We start from the raw sequence: 21,446 nt of genomic DNA on the forward strand, positions 1-21,446 counted from the left end.
TGTAAGCTTCTCATTGGAAAACAAGCGAGGAAAAACAAAAAAATAATCTTGGTATCTAAGTTAAGTCTTTTTAAAGGACACAGTTTACAAATGTTTCTCTCTCCACCCTCAATAACAAAAGGTTACAGACTAACATCAAGAAGTAGCTGCCTCTTGAAGGTCAATCAATCATCTGGTTTTAGTAAAAACTAAAATGTTACAAGACACTGACAGTGAAACATGCAGAGCACTCAAAGAAAAATCAGAGCCACCAATCTGGATCAAACATGACATTAAAAGCAAGAAGACACAAAGCTCTTTTTCTTCTCAGAGTCAACCAAAGTGACTAGGACTAGCAGAGCTCATTCCACACGTGAGCAGAAAGGGTGCAGACATCCCTCCCAGCAGCAGCTGCTGCAAACAGGCTGTGCACATTTATCCAGTGACTGGGATGCACAAAACAAGCACAGACTTTCCATTAAGAATTTTGACTACTCTGACACCGCCCACAGCAGACAGGAAATCTGAGGCCATCAATACAGCTAACTGATACATGGAAATCATCATAGGTAGCTCTGGCAAGAGCATACAGACTCCCACCCCCAAGCAAGAATTCAATTGAAGAAGCAGAGCAAACTCCTTTTGCATTTTTCAAAAGGGTGTTTGTGTGTGCATACACACACACACATACACACACACACCCATGTGTGCACAACTTTTATAGAAGTGTGGCTTCCAAGAACCAGGGAGAATTCAGATAAAGTAGAAACGCTCTTCCATCAAATGGTAGGAGTTCCTAGAACAGCCTTCTTAGCAAATATGTACCAACAAGACATGCTAAGAAAACCCATGCCCTCAAGAAGCTGACTTTAGTAGAGGCAGATAGGAAAAAAATAAATAGAAGATATAATGTATCAGAAGTTGGTAAGCCAATGCAAAAAAAAAAAAAAATTCAGAGAAGAGCAAGAGAGAATACAGAGGGGAGGTCGTTGTGTATTTTTTTAAGGAGGCTCCACACCTAGTGTGGAACCCAACAGGGCTTGAGCCCCAAGATCAAGATCTGAGCTGAGATTAAGAGTTGGTTTAACTAAGCCCCCCAGACGCCCGTTGGAGGCTGCTGTGTATTTTTATAAGACGGACAAGTACGGCCTCACTGTGGTGATAGCTCAGTAAAGAGCTGAAGGAAGGTAAGGAACAAGTCTAAGATATTCCTAAAAACAGACTTAAGGCAGTTTAATTCTGGACCAAGATATTAACTCCATGATATCAAGGAGAAATTCAAACTAAACACCGTCAATGTCCCCCATCCCTCCACCTCCACAAGTGACTACAGCAGATATAGCAACCTCACAGGACGAGTGAATGGAAAGATCTCACATATATATACTGACCACAGCAACAGGGTCTACTGAGGAATCCCCTCTGCACGGCTTCTAAATTCACCAGCAAGACCTCACTGTTACCGTGCATCTGTATCAAAGGTTCACATATTAGAGTATGGCTCTACATTCCGTTTGGCCTGCTTGTATGAGAGGGTCTTGCAGGGACTCTAAACCCGTCGCCTCTGCTGTGATGGGGCACCTCCTACCATCAACCTGAATGACCTTAAGTGAGGAGCAGACCCTGCAGGCCAACTGGGGTGAGAGAGGATGACAGCTTATTGGGCCAAGTAAGCATGACAGGGAACACAGGAGGTTCCTGAGATCATAATTTAAAGGGAGAATAGCTGAATAGTGGAAAAAAGAGAAGGCAGGTACTAGGACTTCAGGCCACACACAAATAAATCAGGGATGATTTCTGAGGATTTGGACCAAATTAGTACAATATCCACTCTAGTTTGCTGGGGCCAGGCAGGGTAAGGGTCCTGAGTCAGTTTGTGAGTACAAAAGGACAAACAGGGATGGGTGTGGTTGGGAAAGAGGGGTGCGGAGATATATAAAGAGGTTTAAAACCAAAGGTAAGAGAAGAAATGGGAACTAGAGTTCAGAAGGACATGCTGGAGATCAGAAAGGGTCTGGAACATACAGAGCCCCAGGCTGTCATCCAAGTGCAATGGGCTTGAGAAGCTAAGGAAAGTGACCGCCTGCCACCCACCCTAGTGTCTGTACCAGGGAAGGTGTAAGAGCTGCCAGGGGAGCTGCCAGGCATAGCCCTGTTCAAGGGGCTAGACTTCCTGGTACTTGTGACTGAGGACAGCAAGTAGGCCACAGGACTACATCCTTGCTATCTGTCCTCTACAGCTACTTATATGCTTTCTTACATGTGAGCACACACGATCATAAACACACACACATGTACCACCCCTAAGTTTAACTCCTAACCTCTAAATCAGGAAGGAATAAGTTTATAAAAATTACCACCATTCCTTTCCTAGCAAGAGTCCAGTCAGGCACTAATTGATTCTACTCACTGAGGAGCTGTTTCTCACCATCACCCACACATGATAGAGGTTAAGCAATGGTGATAATGGATGGCACCTGCCCCAGAGCAGACTTCATGTTCCAGATAAGCCTTTTTGACATGATACCCATCACAGGGAAACAAGATGATCAGAGCTTTAAGTTACAAAGGAGGATATTTAATACACTTTAGAAAAGAAATCAGTATCTATCCTGAACTCCAAGTTAATTTCCAATCACCGAAAGTGTGTGTGTGTGTGTGTGTGTGTGTGTGTGTGTGTGTGTGTGTAGGGGAGATATTCATAGGAATTGTCAAGAATCTTTAAATTCTACAGTTTTTGAAGTCATTTTTACCAAGCACGAGGATAAATACAACTTTCAAGTGTCATAAATCCCAGTCCTTGACTGTAATATAATTTCCAGAAGCTAGTGGGTATCAGACATGAGTTCATTTATATTAAATGGTACAGTAATGGAAGACTGGCAATTTGATCGAATACGAGCAAGACTAGATATTAAAAGTGCTTCTAAAAAAAATAAAAAATAAAAAATAAATTAAATTAAAATTAAATAAAAGTGCTTCATAAACTAATAATTTTTTACACCATCTATTTCAACACAGGGAAATCAATGTTCTATAAAAACACTGGTAAGGGGATCCCTGGGTGGCTCAGCAGTTTAGCGCCTGTCTTCGGCCCAGAGCGTGATCCTGGAGTCCCAGGATAGAGTCCCACATCCGGCTCCTTGCATGGAGCCTGCTTCTCCCTCTGCCTGTGTCTGTGTCTGTGTCTCTCATGAATAAATAAATAAAATCTTAAAAAAAAAAAAAAAACGGTAAAAAGACATTATAAAGCATTTTTAATAACTATATCTTCCCCCCTTTTAATTCTGCTAAACTTATTGCAACAGTGATTAAGCACTCGTTCTACCATGAACTATAATTTGTTAATTTGGGGAAACTTTGGCTTTTATGAAACATTTTCAGGGGCTTCCCTTGCAGATACTGAGCAATGTGTTACTGTGTTTTACCTTTGCTTTTGCCACTGAGATATTCAGAATCAAATCTGTAGTCACAGCATGGGAACATTAGAATTTGCATTTTCCACATGTTTTAGTTTTCCCCAAATCTCAACATTCTAATAAATTAGTATTTTTGCTGATCCTGAGTTTTATCTTTCAAACTTATGACACCATTTTACTTTGTTAATTTCTAGTGAGGCTCAGATTTTTGTGGAACAAGTAATATATAAACAAAATGTTTTATTTTAATGCATATTTAAAATAAAGATTTGTCAAGGGTTCTTAAAATAAAGATCAGACAAGAGTTCTATTGCCCTGATTCATTCTTTCCCTCGCTCCACATTAATGAACATAAAATAAATGTATTTGAGAACTAGTCAAGGCCAATTAAGATTCCACCCAATACTTACCAGGAGCAATGGTCTCCAGCGTATCAGCACTGACCTTCCGAGTACTTGTGCAGTGATAAAGGGTAGAACCCGAAAATACCAAGTAAAAAACTACATCATCCTCAACTTTGTCCTCTTCAGCCAGCAACACGGTAACAACACAATCGCCCTAGGAAAGGAAAGACAGAGTCAGGTTCCTCTTCAGAGTCTATCTTCATAAAACATCAAATTTAAGGGAAAATCAAATGTATTGTCTAATCTGTGTCCCACTCTAGTAGGTTACACAAATATTAACACTGACCACTTATGTGCCCGGAAGTACCAAAGGCATTGAGAATACAAAATGATCTGAAAATTAGAACTCTATCCTTCTTAAAGCCTAGGTTTTAGTGGAGGTGGTTAGACAGATAAGTAAACTAACAAGGTAATAACAGCTTTGGATATTTACTTGATGAATGGTTAAAAAAGAAATCCAAAAATAAGGCCAAGAAGATGGAGGAGGCATACTGAATAACTACATTCTTATACCCAAAATGCCCCCTGACCCATATTCCAGTGGCAGTAAGAACTCTGAATCTCAGAAATCACTGCCAAACCCACTCATTCTCCAACAAGAAGAGTTTCCAATGAGCTGGCCTGGAAGTGGAAGAGTGCCAAGAGCATACGCTTGGGGTCCAGTCAAATCTGGGTTTAAGTTCCACATATAAAGACTTTACTTAAATTCTCTAAATCCCATATTCCCTGGCTATGTAAAGAGACAATACCTTCTCTTCTTGTAGTTAATACATGAAAACTCTTAGAACACATTCAGCTCTCAGTCTATTATGATATTCTTTATCTAGAATTATGGGACAATCACTTTTCCAATTATGTGTTTCCTGACCATCTGGAATCCCTACTATTCTTTACCCACCATTCCCTCAAATCCTTGGAATCAGACAAAAATCTTGTGTCAAAACCTTTGTCCATGACTTTGCAACTATTGATATCTTTGTCATTTATTTGCAAATACTCTTTCTAGATTTAATTGAGATTAGTGTCTAAATAAATATATTCTATAAAATATAGTCCTAACTACTATTCTCCCAATCATAAATATTATACAATTCATGTTGTCAACATAAACAAAAGATTTTAAAGCGCTGAGGTTTAGTATTATCTAAATCTTAATAATGTACTATGAAAAATAAGGAAAAAAGAATAATGCACTTTTGAAAAATCAATTTAGAGAAAACCAGGTTACTTTAGCATTAAATAGGGGCAAGAATGGTCCTACCTTACACGTTTGTTTTTTGTTTTGTTTTGTTTTTCTATTTTAGCTACAAAGAAGACTATTAGAGAACTATGCCACCCTGTGGCCACAATTTACTAAACCCACCAGCACAACAGAGCAGCAGGTAGTGTTTTATTTAACACTGAAAACCAAAAATTTTAACGTCGAGCTTAGGATCAAGTCTGTTAGCAGAAATGCTCCAATAGGTTGATTCTGGAAACAGAATTCAAAGTACTTCCCAAAGTCCCAAATGTCCCCACCTCTTCATTTATCCCCAGTGTATTGTGCAGTGCCCTGAACCTGGGTAGGGGCTCCAATCTGCTTAATACAACATGTAAGAAGTCAGAATGAGCTACAAATAAGCTGTGACTTCCTATAAATGCTGAACTGGAAAGTTCCAAAGCACCCTACCACAAGGAATAGCAGAGTTAGTAAAACAGAATTCATTGGCTGCAGTCACTATTTAGAATTTTAGTTGAGACTCATGTGTAAGTCCCTTTCTTGGAAAAATTTTTGAAAAGCTTAGGTTGGCAAAATGTCTAATACCCTTCTGCATGATAAACCACAATCAGCTGAAATGTCTGCAGCACATGAGAAGAATAAACTTCTCAAGGTATTGAAATACCATTATAACCTGGGAAAAAAAATTGTGAAAGAAAGCTCTAAAATTTCATCCTTTAGAGCACAGGTTGGCAAGCTATGATCCATGATCACAACTCAGCTCTCTGCTTGTTTTTTGGTTTTGTTGTTGTTGTTTGGTTAAAGATTTTATTATTTGAGAGAGAGTACAAGCAGGGGGAGCAGCAGAGGAAGGGAGAAGCAGGCTCCCCAATGAACTAGGAGCCCAATGCAGAACTCATCCCAGGGCCCTGGGATCTTGACCTGAGCCATAAACAGACACTTAACAGACTGAGCCCCCAGGTGCTCCTCCCCTTGTTTTCAGATGGCTCAAAGGCTGAGAAAGGTTTTCACACTTTTAAGGGATGGGGAAAAAAAAACAAAAACAAAAGAAAAATACCTTTTACCATGAGAAAATTATATGACATTTGAATTTCAGTGTCCAGACATTAAGTCTTCTTGGAACCCAGCCACGCTCACTTATTTCCATGCGGTCTGTGGCTACCTCCACACTACAGTGAGCCACAGCAGAGTGGAGCGGTTCCCATGGAGACTATGTCGCCTGCCAACCTAAAGTACTTACAGTGTGGACTTCTACAGGGGGTAGAAAGTGCGTGTGGTTGTTTTTTGTTTTGTTTTTTTCACTTAGATACCTAACCTGGAATTCTAAGGATATATCTTCTTTCTTAAGATCAAGGATTTCCTTTCTATATGAGACACAACATCTTGCTAGAAGACTCTGTGCTCAAGATACTAAGTGATATCTGGGATGTCCTTTTAACTGGGGGCAGAGGAGAGGGTAAATCCTTTTAACAAAGCTTTCACATCAACTTCTTTCTTTATTCCCAAAAGTAATAAGCTTTAAACTGCTCTCATAAGCTTCAATAGTTTAATGTTACATCAAACTACCCAAAAAATTAAATAGAAGGGAACACAGGATGCCTCGTTCACCTCAAAGTTACTTGAAATTCAGATTCCACAGGCACCTGGCACAAAAGGACCTGTTTTCCCTGGAGGAGTACCCTCAGCACTGTGGTCAGGTCCCAGGGAACAAAAAACCCAAACAACTGATGCTCTCACTTGGCAGGTTAGCGACACAACTCCTACTCCCTGCAGCAGCCCTGCACACCTAGAGGCACTGCAGGTGGACTCACAACATTATGCTAGTACAGTGGTGACTGAAAAATCAGGATGAAAAACACATTTAAGTAAGAATTTTTGTGGAGGTGCTTGCTTTCACCACAACTCCCCTGAGGAATATTCTGGTACATGATTTCATGGCTCATGGAAGGACATGCCCTATGGAATGAATACACAGGTCAATCTGGCTGATCTGTTAGTAGGTCTGTCATGCATCTAATGACAAGAGATGAACTTATTAATAACCAGGGAAATTTCCCAGATGTTCTTGACTAAAGCCCCAGGAAGAGAGGCATCTAGATCTCCACTCCTCCAGAAACTGAAGAAACAAGAGTGCTCTCTCCTTACAAAGATACCTTCCTTGCTTCTTCATTAATGGGAAATGTATCCTTGAACCTCACAGTTTTGTCAGGGTCTTGATTATTTTTCCAACAGATGACAAAAGACTAATAGAAAAAGACAATCTGTAATAGGCCCCATTTTGTAGGTATAAGTGATCCCCCAAAATATGAATGCACTGTAGCCCTAAATGCCACGCATCAATTATTTGCCAAAAAAAAAATTTTAAATGGCAGCTGTGATCTCAATTCTCCCCATCTTTAACTTATGTATATAGTAGATATATATTAATGGTTCTATAATCACCTATATATTTTTATTAATAACTAAAAATAAAATTTTCTTCCTACTCAGATTTCTAATCTGGAATTCAAAGAACAGATCTTCCTCTTGTAGATCAAGGATTTTCTCTCTACAAGAGACCCAACATCTTGCTGACAGACTCTGCATGCTCCAAGATATTAGTTATGCCTGGGGCCCTCCTTTAACCAGGGACAGTATCTTGTTTACGGAAAAATGGAACAGGCAAAGGAAAAGCATCAGAGCTGTGGCAGAAAGGAACTACAGTGTGGGAATGGACAAGGCCTTGCAAACAGGGGAGATGTTAGCTGGAGATGAGGGGAATGAGATAGTTAGGAAGTTTTGTGGGAGGAATGGTCAAAGAAGGGCCAGCACTGAGGTCTCAGCTGGCAAGACAGTGTCAGCCATAAGGTTTCTAGCGGTGGGCCCAATCAGCAGCAGATAACTGCAGTTGTATGCTGGAGCTGGCTTGGACAGGCTCATGAGAGCCAACTGCTATGCTTTTAGGAATTTTGCAAGCCACTTGTTAAACACAGCCATTATTAAATAAGCTCCGAATTAAGTAAATTATATTAAAAATATGCAATAAATACTCAAGGTTCATACCTTTTTAATTATTTTACCACGGCTTCCTGTTACCTATAATCTTGAGGTTTACATCTATTTTATCTCTATGACAGAAAGAAATTCTATCATGATGGTGTGCTACTACGCATTTTCCCCAGCACACACCCCTTGCCAACCTTGCATTCAGTGATATGGCACTGACAGCTTGAAATCAACAATAACAGGAATATTTATACCACTGAAACTGCCAAATGCTACAACAAATCAGGGCTTCTCTTTTTCCTTTTTAACCATCACATCAAGAATAGATTAGCAGAAGGGGACAGAGGAAAAGTGAGACACATTCTATAGGGAAGGCAAGGACATGACATGGCAGGCCCAATCTAGGTAAGTGACTGCTTATGAGAACAAGAGTGGAGGACTGGCCATCAGAGAAAACCCAAGGCAAGTACAAAGTATCCCAGGTCCATGGATAACAATGCTGCAAGAATTCTGCTCACGGAAGATCAATATTATTACCACCTTAAGTCAATTTGTTTTCTAACTTCCAAATCTGGCTTTTAACATACAGCAGTAGGTAAGAGGATGGTCTCTGAATCACAGCCATGGCACCTCACTTTCTGTTTAACCTCTTGGGGTATGTTAAATTCTCTGCCTTAAGAGAGGACAATCATACCTCATATGGTTTTAAGAATTAAATAACTGATAAAAGTGAAGCACCTAGCGTGCCTGGGTGGCTCAGTTGGTAAGCATTTGACTCTTATTTCAGCTCAGGTCATAATCAGGGTCATGAAAACGAGCCCTGTGTTGGGCTCTGTGCTCATCGTGGAATATGCTTGAGATTCTCTCCTTCTCCCTCTGCCCCTCCCTAGTACACATGCTTTCTCTCCCTCTCAAATAAATAAATAAATAAATAAATAAATAAATAAATAAATAAATAAATAAATAAATGAATGAATTACATACATACATACATACTTTTTTTAAAAAAGTGAAGCACCTACAGCAGTGCTTAACACATAACACATGTTCAATAATTTTAAGTATAATGTATATGTATAATAGTTGACATACAAAATGGTGACTATAGTTAATATACAGTATCCTATATTTCAAAGTTGCAAAGAGAATACGTCTTAAAAGTTTTCATTACCAGAAAAAAAATTTGTAACTATATGTGCTAAACTTATTGTGGTAATCATTTTATAATACATACATGTCAATTCATTATGTTGCACCACTAAAACTAATACAATGCTATAAGTCATTTGTATCTCAATAAAGAAATACTAGCCATTATTATTTATCAGAATGTAAGCCCCATCTTTTATTCATTGTGAATAAATGAATAAAGTAAAGAATAAAAAGGAATAGGTGCTCAAAACACATCTGAAAAGAAAGAAAACACCAAAACCTTACTAGCAAGTATGTACTCCCAGATGGTGGCTGAGGCCAATTTTAATGTACTTCATGGTTTTCTTGTTTTCCTATACTTTTTTTAAGATTTATTTTTGAGAGAGTGTGTGCACATGTGAGTAGAGGGGAGAGGGAGAGAGAGAGAAAGAGACAATTTCCAGCAGATTCCTAGCAGAGCAGGGAGCCAACATGGGGCTCAATCCCACAACCTCAAGATAATGCATGACCTGAGTTAAAATGAAGAGTTGGACACAACTGAATGAGCCATTCAGGCACCCCTCTAATATTTTCAATGGATTATTTTTAAAAGAAAAAAATTCCCCATTTTTTAAATAGTCTACTTACTAGCAAATTAAAGGGAAAGCTCGTAACCTGGTAGATACCACCTGAATCAAGTGATCAAAAAAGAAAACATTAATAATAATGAAACAAACCAGTACCACTCCTGATGCCACCCACTGAGGACACAACAACACAGCATTCCCCCCAAAAAACGCATAACCTCAATCTAGTCATGATTAGAAATCACACAAACCCAAGTTGAGAGGCCTTCTATAAAAAAAAACTGGCCAGTATTATCCAAAATGTCACTAATAAAACACAAAGATGGAGGTACTGCTCTGGATTAAAGAAACTGGCCCACTAATGTAACTCATGATTCTGGGCTGGAAGCCAAATGGTAAAAGCAAATTGCTATATTAAGGATATTACTGGGACAACTGGCAACATCTGAGAGAGACAGGTTTAATACTGCACCAATGTTAAAATTCCTGGTTTGGTCATTGTACCCTGTTTATTTATTTTTTTTTTTTTGATGAAAATATACCATGGAAAGTTAGATTTTATTTTAGAAATAGAAGAATGATTCAATATTAAGTTTTTTTTTAAATTTTATAAATTAATTTTTATTGGTGTTCAATTTACCAACATACAGACTAACACCCAGTGCTCATCCAGTCAAGTGTACCCCTCAGTGCCCGTCACCCATTCACCCCCACCCCCCGCCCTCCTCCCCCTCCACCACCCCTAGTTCATTTCCCAGAGTTAGAAGTCTTTATGTTCTGTCTCCCTTTCTGATGTTTCTCACACATTTCTTCTCCCTTCCCTTATATTCCCTTTCACTATTATTCATATTCCCCAAATGAATGAGAACATACACTGTTTGTCCTTCTCCGGTTACTGTGGCCAAGTTCAAAAAGGGTGTTGCCTGAGTTCTCCTCTGGGATTTTGATGGAATCTTGTCTCACATTTAGATCTTTCATCTATTTTGAGTTTATCTTTGTGTATGGTGCAAGAGAGTGGTCCAGTTTCATTCTTCTGCATGTGGGTGTCCAATTTTCCCAGCACCATTTATTGAAGAGACTGTCTTTCTTCCAGTGGATCGTCTTTCCTCCTTTATCGTATATTAGTTGACCATAAAGTTCAGGGTCCACTTCTGGGTTCTCTGTTCTGTTCCATTGATCTATATGTCTGTTTTTGTGCCAGTACCACACTGTCTTGATGAACACAGCTTTGTAGTACAACCTGAAATCTGGCATTGTGATGCCCCCAGATATGGTTTTCTTTTTTAAAATTCCCCTGGCTGTTTGGGGTCTTTTCTGATTCCACACAAATCTTAAAATAATTTGTTCTAAGTCTCTGAAGAAAGTCCATGGTATTTTGATAGGGATTGCATTATACGTGTAAATTGCCCTGGGTAACATTGACATTTTCACAATATTAATTCTGCCAATCCATGAGCATGGAATATTTTTCCATCTCTTTGTGTCTTCCTCAATTTCTTTCAGAAGTGTACCCTGTTTATATAAGAGTATATATATCCTTGTTCTTAGGAAATACACAATGAAGTACTGGGGTAAAGGAGCATGATGTCTGCAACTTACTCTCAAAAAACGGAGAGATAACGATCAAGCAAATATGGCAGCATAATACAGTGAATCTGGGTTTAATGTAAATGTGATTTCTTTGTACTATCTTTGCGATTTTCCTATAAATTTGAAATTATTTCACAATAAAAAACTTCCAAGAAATAATTTCTCAAATAAATGATTTATGTAACCAAATACTCAAAGTTAAAAGGTGCAAAATTAAATTACATTTCTGAGACTGTTTTTTGTATCCTGCAGACATATATTTAGTAAAGATATTCTTACAGGGTTCCAGAATTATGAATCATAACAATAACTGCCTTTCATTTAAGAATCTTAAAGGAGTTTATAGGACTTCCAAATCAATTGCCCAGTTTGCCAAAATAGCAAGATTTATACCCAATGTTCATATGGGGAAAGTGAAAGGAGATAACACAAAGTAAATATTGAACATTAAAATATTATCTTTACATGAGGGGGCAATGATTATAGTACCAAAAGAGTTACTCCAAAGTGAGTCCTTGTACAATTCAGTTATTTGCATTCATGCAATTAGTTTCATTTTCTCCTTTAAATATAATATAGGCAACTGATAAACCACTTTGCCCAATCATTTCCTAAAGGAACCAAAGATTGAGAGTCTTGGTTTCATAGTCTGAAACTAAGTTTCTCTCTCTCTTGGAAAATCAAGGCAGCTAGTTTTCAATTTCATTAAAGGTTCACACAACAGAGGGCCACCTGGTAACAATTAAGCATACGTCCTGCTTAGCTCTTGGTCACTATACATCCTTATCCATTAAAAGGAACCAAGATTGCTCCAAGAAATAGCTGTTACCAGGCCTAGGGTCAGGATATGTACAAGAGGAGCCTGGAACATCTTGTTTTTGACAGAAAATAGGGAAGTGCTCAAAAAAGAAGAAAAGAAAAAAGGTTGGGGACATGTTGCACATTGAAGTGGCTTCCTCTTTTCAAATATGGACAATCTGAAAACCAAAACAATAAAAAAACAGTAGCAAACTATAAGTAATTTAAAAATAGTAAGTCCTCAGTCTATACTAGCACCAGATAAATGAATTAAACAGGGAAGGGAGATTCCCTGCAGATGACAGAATGATGAAGGTAGACCAGCAGAGAGTGTTAGAGTAGAAAAATAATCACTTTGCAACCAAACTGGTAAAAATTCACTCTAGCAAAAATTATCAATTATCAATCTAGGGAGAAATTCTGAGGAGGAAGAAGATGTTTACATTGTCTTCAAGTGTCTCCCCACAGACTACTTATTAGTTGCAAAGAAGAAAAACTGTAGTATTTATTCAGTGAAGAAATCTACCAATACTTTGACAGGGTAATCAAAATAACCCAATCAGGACAGAGGAACACTGTGTACCTCCAGATGAGATACTCCAAATGAGGATACAACATGATCTATGTACCACTCTGGCCAAGAATGCATCTAGTCACAAAGAAACATCAGAAAAATAAAAAATATTCTTTTGAAGAAAGGAAGGGATTACTGTATTCTTCAAAATTGTCAACACCAGAGAAGATAAAGAAAGGCTGCAGACATGTTCTGTGAAGAAGGCTAAGACACAGCAACTAAAAACAGTATCTAACCCTACTGCGTGATAAGCTGACCCCTCAACAACATATAGCTGACCCCTCACCAACTCTCACCCACCACTGCGGGCCCAGTCAAAAAACCAAATACAACTTCTGACTCCCCAAAAACCTAACTACTAATAGTGAGAACCCCCAGAAATCATTTATCACTGCCATATGCAATTTATTGGAGAGCCCAACTGCTCCTTCGATGATGCACCTGGGGCACCTCGGGCAGAGTTTTAAGTGGCTACTGGCAACCCATGAGCTCAAGACAAGAGCACCAAGAGGTGCCTCATGATTCAAATACTCATCTTCATGTTCGTTTACATTTCTCTTAACTACAAGTGGTGCCATGCACAGTCTGAATGTTTGTGTGCCTACATTTGGATAAATGGTTAACTCTTTCTAATAGATTTGTGAATGTCATGGTAGTAAATAATAAACTAGGATCTAGAAATATTTTATGCATTCATGACATACCCAACTTCTTAATTTTTCAATATTTCTGGGCTACATGGTTCATCTGTGAGTATTTTCAAATTGTAGCAAATCTCCAAAAAATTTTCCAATATATTTTATGAAAAAAATCCACATATATCGGTCCATGCAGTTCAAAGGTCAACTATACATACTTCCCATCACTGTATGAAGCTTGTGGATAGCGAGAACTGTGTCCTTGTATCCACTTCACACAGTGGCTACCTAGCACAAGAAGTTTCTAAAGACCTATATCAATGAATAAAGGTGGCAGAGATCAGCTCATGGAGAATATAAACAGCAAGCCAAATGATTCATACTTGGACCTGTGTGGGCAAGGAGAAAAAAGGAGAGCCTTGTGTTCTCTGTATTGAAAGAAAACTATGGGGAGAGGGGTGGAGGGTGACATATTAACAGCAGCAAACATTCTAGAAAGGTTTTTATGCCACAGCAGTGCCCTAAAGAAGGAAAAAGAGAATAGAGGTGAGGAAACCACGTGGGGGAAACATTACAAAAACAGGACTTAAGGAAGCAAAAAGAGCTTAAACTGCTATGGTAGTAAGACAATCTGAAAAGAAATACATGTGAGAAAGGCATTCTGTTGAAAATAAGTTGATGAAATACAGTAGCTGACTAGCTGGGGGCTAGACAAAAATAGAGTAAACACGACAAGGGGTATCTCACGAGGAAAAAATAGAGGGAAGAGGCTAGGGGAGTGATTTGTGAAAAAGAGGCCAATTAGCTTTAAATGTCAAGTCTCACATATCAGCAGGTGACACACACCCAACAGGTGGCAAGCAGGTTAGGCTGTCAGAAGAGGTCTGGGCTGGTGAGGCGGACCTGTGAGCCAGCCGTGGGTGCGGACAAGCTCTCTGTGTTGCCGAGAACCAAGGTCTAGACCCTAGTGTCCTGCTCGGGAGGGCAGGAACAGAAACTGGTCCTGAGAAATGGACCAAATAAAAACAGGCCAAGCAGAGAAGAGGAGAAATCAGAAATTAGAAGGCAGATCAGTGGTGCCCAAAGAGACAAGGACTGGACCTGCAGCAAGAAAAAGACTTAATCCTAAGCAATCCTCAGGGTGGGCAAGAGAGGACAGACTTGAAGACAGAAGAGCAACAAACTTGAGAACTGCTTGCAGTTTGCATGAGGCCCAGCAGTAGATGGGCCTCTGTGCAACACATCACTCATCTCTCTTTACCTGTGCCTCAAAACCCAGAAACAGGACCTTGTGAACCCAAGAGAAACCCAAATTCATGTGCCACCAAGAAAGATGACAAGACCATACTGTTCTTTCTTAATGGCAGCTACAACTGAGCCGTCTGCAGTGAAAAACTTAGATCATGTATTTTCTCACATCTTCCAAGGAGTTCAATTGCTAAACTAAAATAAATATCACTTCCTAGATTCCTGATAGTTCATTTACACCAACTAAAATATTTCAGATTTCTCTCTTTACCCCATCTTGTTGTTAATAATACCCTCAGTAACAAGGAAAGCCTTTCAGGATGATATAATCTAAGCAAAATACAACTGTTAATCTACACTAATTTCATAGAAAGCAAGGTTGAATGAATGATAGTTAACAGACTTTCAAATAACATTGCTATCAAATATACAAAGGACTATTAGTCATTACTGTTGGGATTATTTTTGAAATAGAAATATTTGAAAATATGCACATTAAACATTAATGTTGATATGTAAATTAACCCTAAAATGTTTGTAAATATTTTATTACTTTAAAAATTCCCCCCCAAAAAATAAATAAAAAATAAAAATTCCCTATGGGGCACCTGGGTGGCTCAGTCAGTTAAGCACCTGCCTTCTGCTCAGGTCAGGATCCCAAAGTCCTGGGATGGAGTCCCGCATCTGGTTCCCTGCTAAGCTGGGGGTCTGCTTCTCCCTCTGCCCCTCCCCCTGGCTCATGCTAATAAATAAAATCTTTATACAAAAGAAAAAAAAAGAAAAATTCCCTTTAGGAGCAGCTGGGTGGCTCAGTCAGTAAAGCATCAGACTCTGTTCTCAGACCAGGTCTTGATTTCAGGGTTGTGAGCTCAAGCCCCACGTTGGGCTCCATACTAAGCATGGAGGCCTACTTTATCCAAAAAAAAAAAAAAAAAAAAAAAAAAATCCCTTTAGCATATATTATGTATATATATTTTTCACTGTTTTTCACCTCTAGTATAAAATTTCTATTCCAGTTCATCAAGTAGATAAGTGAATTAGTAGAAACATAATTAATCTGAATTTGTTCATTACCTTCCTTTCTCTTCTGTTCTCATAACCACAGCCCAAAGTCATTCATCCATTCATGCTAAACAAGCACCCAGGGCCTTCTGCTTAATATTTTGTCTCTGCTATCAACCAGGTACCAGAATTATAAATACTTCCTGGTGCCTGCCTTCCAGGAGCCTAGACAGAATGCCGCATGGTAAATGATGTAATTGGCGTCTCTAGGGGCAGAGGAGATGGATGCCCAAACTCTGCCTTGAGGAGAACGATCAGGAAAGCTTCTGTGGAGCCCAATGCTGCTCAAGGTTCAACACAGATCCTCTTTGGCAGGAACATACATTCTGAAAGCTAAGTCATTTATAAGTGAAGCAAGAGAAGAAACTGGGACACTCAACATCCCTTCAAAGGGCCTGATATACAGTAAGTGCTCAGGCTATGTTTGTTGGGTTGAACCAAAAACATTTCATCCTTCTAAAAAAAACAAATTTAAAGTGTTACACATAAGCAAAAATACTTAAGCTTGTTTTGCTTATCCCTTCCTTCAGTTAGTTAAACACTGGTTGGGCGCCTGAGTGAGGTACTACAGCAGATACCAAAAATACTAAGACAAGACAAGCTCTCTTGGGGTTCCAAGTCTTTTTAAGGGAGAAAGAAACAGAAAAAGCAATGATTATAGCTGTATAAAAAGCAGTGCAGGAAAATCAAGGATCAGGTACTGCAGGAATTAAAGGAGACTCTGGATGCTATGCTGAGCAAAAGTCTGGGGAAGGAGGTTTCCCATAGGGCCATCTCAAACATGGGCCATTGGAAGGAGCCACAGCAAGAATCTTCTCTTGCCTGATTTCATATTGTTTGAAAGAGAAGATAGTTGCAATGAGTGGGCAGGGGTAACATGTGGGAAAAGGTGAAAGGGGCTACAAACTGAATCCAAAATCATTCAGGAAACAGAGGTCAGATCTGAGAGCTTCTGAACCCTGAATATTATAATGAAGTCAACAAAATATCATATATTAGCAAACCTCAAAGAAATAACAATCTTGTATTTCTATCCTTGTGAGCACCCTGAAATACCATTGGCCTTCCCTATACTGAAATTTACTCAAAAGGAGAACACCACAGGGATGCCTGGGTGACTCGGTGGTTGAGCATCTGCCTTTGGCTCAGGGCTTGATCCTGGGGTCCTGGTGAGGAGCCTGCTTCTCCCTCTGCCTGTGTCTCTGTTTCTCTCTGTGTGTCTCTCATGAATAAATGAATAAAATCTTTAAAAAAAGAGAAAGAGAGAGACCACCACAAGCTTTAATTATAGGAGGACACATAAGTTACATTTGTGCTGCATAACTTACCAGAGAGAGTGTTCTAGGTAAATAAAGGACAAATTTATGAGGCAGAGTCATAGCAAAGCAGTACTCCAAGCATCTAAGAACAAAAATAAATACATGATGTTGCTGTCAAGCTAGAAAATAGAAAGTCTACCAGAAGGGGGGGGGGGGAACAAAACCCAAAGCCCAATCACTGGACAGTGCAATTTTACTGATTTTTTAAATATCTCCTCACAGTAGCTTGTATGATTTTCAGAAGAGCTAACATTTTCCTGGCAACTGATACCATTGCAAAACAGAAAGCATGTGCCTACACATATGCACACCTTCAATTTTACTGAGCACCCACCATTTCTTAAATGAAACATGCTAATCTAACAGTATCACCACAGGATAGTGAAGTAGTAAAACCATGGGCTCAAGAATAAGAGTCACTTAATAGCTATAAACCTGATAAACACATGAAGTCCAGTGTGTTTGTCAGCAAAAGGAATTTTTTTCATTACAATATTTAATGATCATCAAACAGGAGTCAAGCACTCTTAAGAAGTATGGAATAAACATGAAACAGACAGGGCTCCTGGTCTCACAGAGCTTATACTTCAACAGGAAAGACAATCCAATTCAAAAAGTAACATCATGGGCAGCCGGGTGGCTCAGCAGTTTAGCACCGCCTTCGGCCCTGATTCTGGAGACCTGGGATCACGACCCACGTTGGGCTCCCTGCATGGAGCCTGCTTCTCCCTCTGCCTGCGTCTCTGCTCTCTGTGTCTCTCATGAATAAATAAAATTATAGATAGATGATAGATAGATAGATAGATAGATAGATAGATAGATAGATAGATAGATAGATACAAACAAACAAACATCAGGGGAAAAGTTCCATTACCAAGAAAAGGACAGAGTAGAGGGCTTAAAAGTGTGTCTGAAGTAGGGGAGAGAAGCTATTTCAGATAGGATGGTCAGGGAAGGCTACTACAGGAAGTCACATTTGAGTGGGAACCTGAAAAAGGCAAGCTACATGTGTTCAAGGCCTAGAGAATGACAAGCGCAAGGCAAGTATAAACTGACATGTACAAGGAACAGCAAAGAAGACCAGTAAAGTAAGCAAGCACTGGATGGGAGACGAGGGTGGAGTTTGGATTTTTTTTCCTCTGTGCGATGCCAAGCCACTGGAAGGTTCTGAAAAGAGTGAAATCATCACTCTCCTTGGAATGACTTTACCCTTTGTCTGCCTAAATCAATTCCTACATGTTTTGAACAAACAGGACCCACCTGAGGAGTAATGTGCCATGGTTTCTGCATAGGAAACACCGAAGCAGGAGACAAGGCATAAAGAAATGCCAAAGATTTCAGCCTTTAGAGTCCATGGAAAGGCATGGAAGGTTAGTGACATTATCTGCCTCATGCACTTTTCTATACATGGTTGGAAGATCAAACATAATCACAAACAACTTTTATATAGCACTAATAATCATTATTCTTCAAGTGGAAGAGAAAGACCTCTTTCCTCAACCATCACAAAGAAATATGAACTCCTCTGCTCCAGCTCCCGTACCTATCTTGACTTTTTTCCCCATAGCACTTTTTTACTAACACATATATTTATTTGCATGTGTATATATATATATATATATACACACAATGTATACTTATATATATACACGTGTGCATGTGTGCATGTATATATACAAATTCTAAGAGTACTTATATATATATATGTATATATATAAATTCTAAGAGTACTTATACATATACATGAATTCTAAGAGTACTTATATTTTTAAGTATTTCCCTGAATTCCTACTTTCCTCCTAAATATTATGTAAGCTTCATGAGGCCAAGGGTTATATTTGTTTTTTGGGTTTTTTTTTTAATATTTTATTTATTTATTTATTTATGACAGACACAGAGAGAGAGAGAGAAAGAGAGAGAGGCAGAGACACAGGCAGAGGGAAAAGCAGGCTCCATGTAAGGAGGCCGATGTGGGAATTGATCTCGAGACCCCAGGATCACGCCCTGGGCCGAAGGCAGGTGCTAAACCACTGAGCCACCCAGGGATCCCATATTTTATTCAATGCAACACCACTGCTTAAAAGTGTAAATGGTTGCTAAAAGTGCTCAATAAATATTGGATGAATGAATGAATGAATGAATGAATCCCTAACCTGATTCTCTTTCTATGAATAACCTCTCTTCAATTCATTTAAATACTTAGGATGACTGGATGAAAAATTAAAAGATCTAAAAACTAATGATCTAGCTATGCCAACTTTTTAGGTCAGTGGTCCTTAAAAAGTCACTTAAAAATAAACCAACAAGAAAAACAAAGCAAAAAAAAAAAAGTCACTTAAAATAGAACTAAGTTCAAAAGGACAAGGGACAAGAAAAGAATACAAGTGGCATCCTTCCTATTTATTTAACCAAGGGGCTTTACCCTTATCTCTCTCTGAAGTGGAAAAGTATTCAGAATCTCTCCATTCCCCTCATAAGAAAGCCCATGTTCCAGACTGGACAGCAAGTCTGTTTATAAAGCTGTTTACAAAGCTTTCCTTAAAAGATGCCCCAAAGTATCTGAAGTAACATAACAGAAATACACTGAGAAATGTACTGACTTTTGGCATAAACTAAATTCATTCCATATACATAGACTCTGACTGATCTCAATGCTAGAAAATATTTAACAATTTTATCTGAAATTTAAACTTAATTTTTATTTCTACCAGGCTCACCTTTTGCCAGGTAAAGATACATACAGGTCAGTGAAATCCCTACCACTTGCCTTCTTCATTTTTAATCATACATCTATATTCCAGCCAAAAGCATCCCCCTTCCCATGGGCACACAAAACTTTTATTTTAAATACTACTACTAATAATAATCAAAAATAATACTGTTTTCCAGCTTCGTAATTTTCCAACACTAAGAGACACAGATTCTTAAAGGTTTCCAAGCCCCCCTTTTTTGGTCCATTAACACACACCAGTAGATGGCGCTCAATAAGCCTGTTGAATCCTTGGTGCAGAGTAATTTTAGAGACCATTCTCCAAACTGGGGAAGAATCTGGAAACTTCAGCTAGAAAAGGAGTCATATTACAGAAAAGTTTGGAAATCACTGAATATATGGTTTCCTTAATGGCAAGTGTTCTTTAAAATAGAGTTTTTCAAAAATCTAAATGAACTTTTTGTTTCAATGCACAACCAGGCCTCTTGGTTTACTCTTATTAGGCAAAACTAAATTGGTCATAGGGTGTTGGCTGGTGGCTTGAAAACAAACAAACAAACAAACAAAAAAACACCTCTCCCTCCCACAAATGTTTCACAACTCTCTGGATCAGCTAGAATAATGAGGCCAACACTTAAAGAGACAATCTCCCCTTTGCTGACAAGACCAGCTATTTGGTTAAAATGAAGAGAATATAAGGATTTTTATTCTTGATGGAAATTTATTAAAAGGACTGAATGCAAGGGATTAGATAAATCAGTCTCTTGGACTCCCCAACCCACCCTCCCTCTCTCCATCCCACAGAGCAGATGACTGAAGTAGGGAGAGACATTCTGTAACTTCAATCTACCAGCATGACTTCTGCCCTCACCCACCTTGCACACTTACTCACCTAGCTTCCTGGGTTACTCCATGGTCAGTTCTCTAGGCTTTCCTCTAAAGTCATCCATGAAATTGGGTCTCCAGGCCTCTAGGCTAGCCCAATCCAACAGAAGAGAAAGTACAGAAGTCTCCAGAACACAATCTGATCAAGTTACTGACCAGGAACTCATGGATGGCCAATAGGATTACATCCTAACTCCTAAGCACGTCCCTTCAGTTCCTAGTACAAAAGGCCTTTCCACGACCTAGCCCTTGCCTTTCTCTCCAGAGAAAAGGCCTCCTCAAATCCTCATTACAATCATATCAAACCACCTGAACGTCAACAAGACATGGAGATGGGATGCCTAGGTGGCTTAGCAGTTGGGCGTCTGCCTTCAGCTCAGGGCTTGATCCCGGGATCCCAGATCGAGTCGCACACTGGGCTCCTTGCGGGGAGCCTATTTCTCCCTCTGCCTGTGTCTCTGCCTCTCTCTGTGTGTCTCTCATGAATGAATAAATAAAAATCTTAAAAAAAAAAAAAAGACATGGAGATGTTTAAGCTTCACTTTTAATGCTTGTGTCACTACTTGGCCATGGGGCTCCCTTTAACTGTCAAACCCTCCTATCGTCTCATGATTACAATAAAGCATGAAACAAGAAAAGACAATGCTTTTTTTGTTCCTAAGTAGGTATCCGGTCTCCTTCCCTAATCTAACCTAACATGCCTCACCCACTGCATGCAGATCAAGATTTCCTCCACCTCCCTGAGCCAGCCCCGTGTGGGCAATGCCTAGGGAGGAGAAACCAGCAGGTCAAGTTCAACCACACCTGGTCAAATCTTACTCCTAACCCAGGATACAATCAACCAGGAGACCAAGGGATGATACCCAAAGCTGGCAACTGGGTCACTGTCAACTGTATC

The 21,446-nt window shown here is 39.2% G+C and overlaps 1 protein-coding gene across 2 annotated transcripts in view; it reads right to left on the reverse strand.

Moving 5' to 3' along the window:
• Positions 1 to 21,446, reverse strand: part of AKAP13 (A-kinase anchoring protein 13) — a 324,337-nt gene that overhangs the window by 197,388 nt on the left and 105,503 nt on the right. For both annotated transcript variants that reach the window (XM_055326518.1, XM_055326519.1), the window contains exon 3: positions 3,809 to 3,956. In XM_055326518.1, coding sequence (XP_055182493.1) covers positions 3,809 to 3,956 — 148 coding nt within the window. The remainder of the gene's footprint in view (positions 1 to 3,808; positions 3,957 to 21,446) is intronic.

The sequence above is a fragment of the Nyctereutes procyonoides genome, unplaced genomic scaffold, assembly GCF_905146905.1.
Source record: "Nyctereutes procyonoides isolate TBG_1078 unplaced genomic scaffold, NYPRO_anot_genome, whole genome shotgun sequence".
In the NCBI taxonomy this organism is placed as follows: Eukaryota; Metazoa; Chordata; class Mammalia; order Carnivora; family Canidae; genus Nyctereutes; species Nyctereutes procyonoides.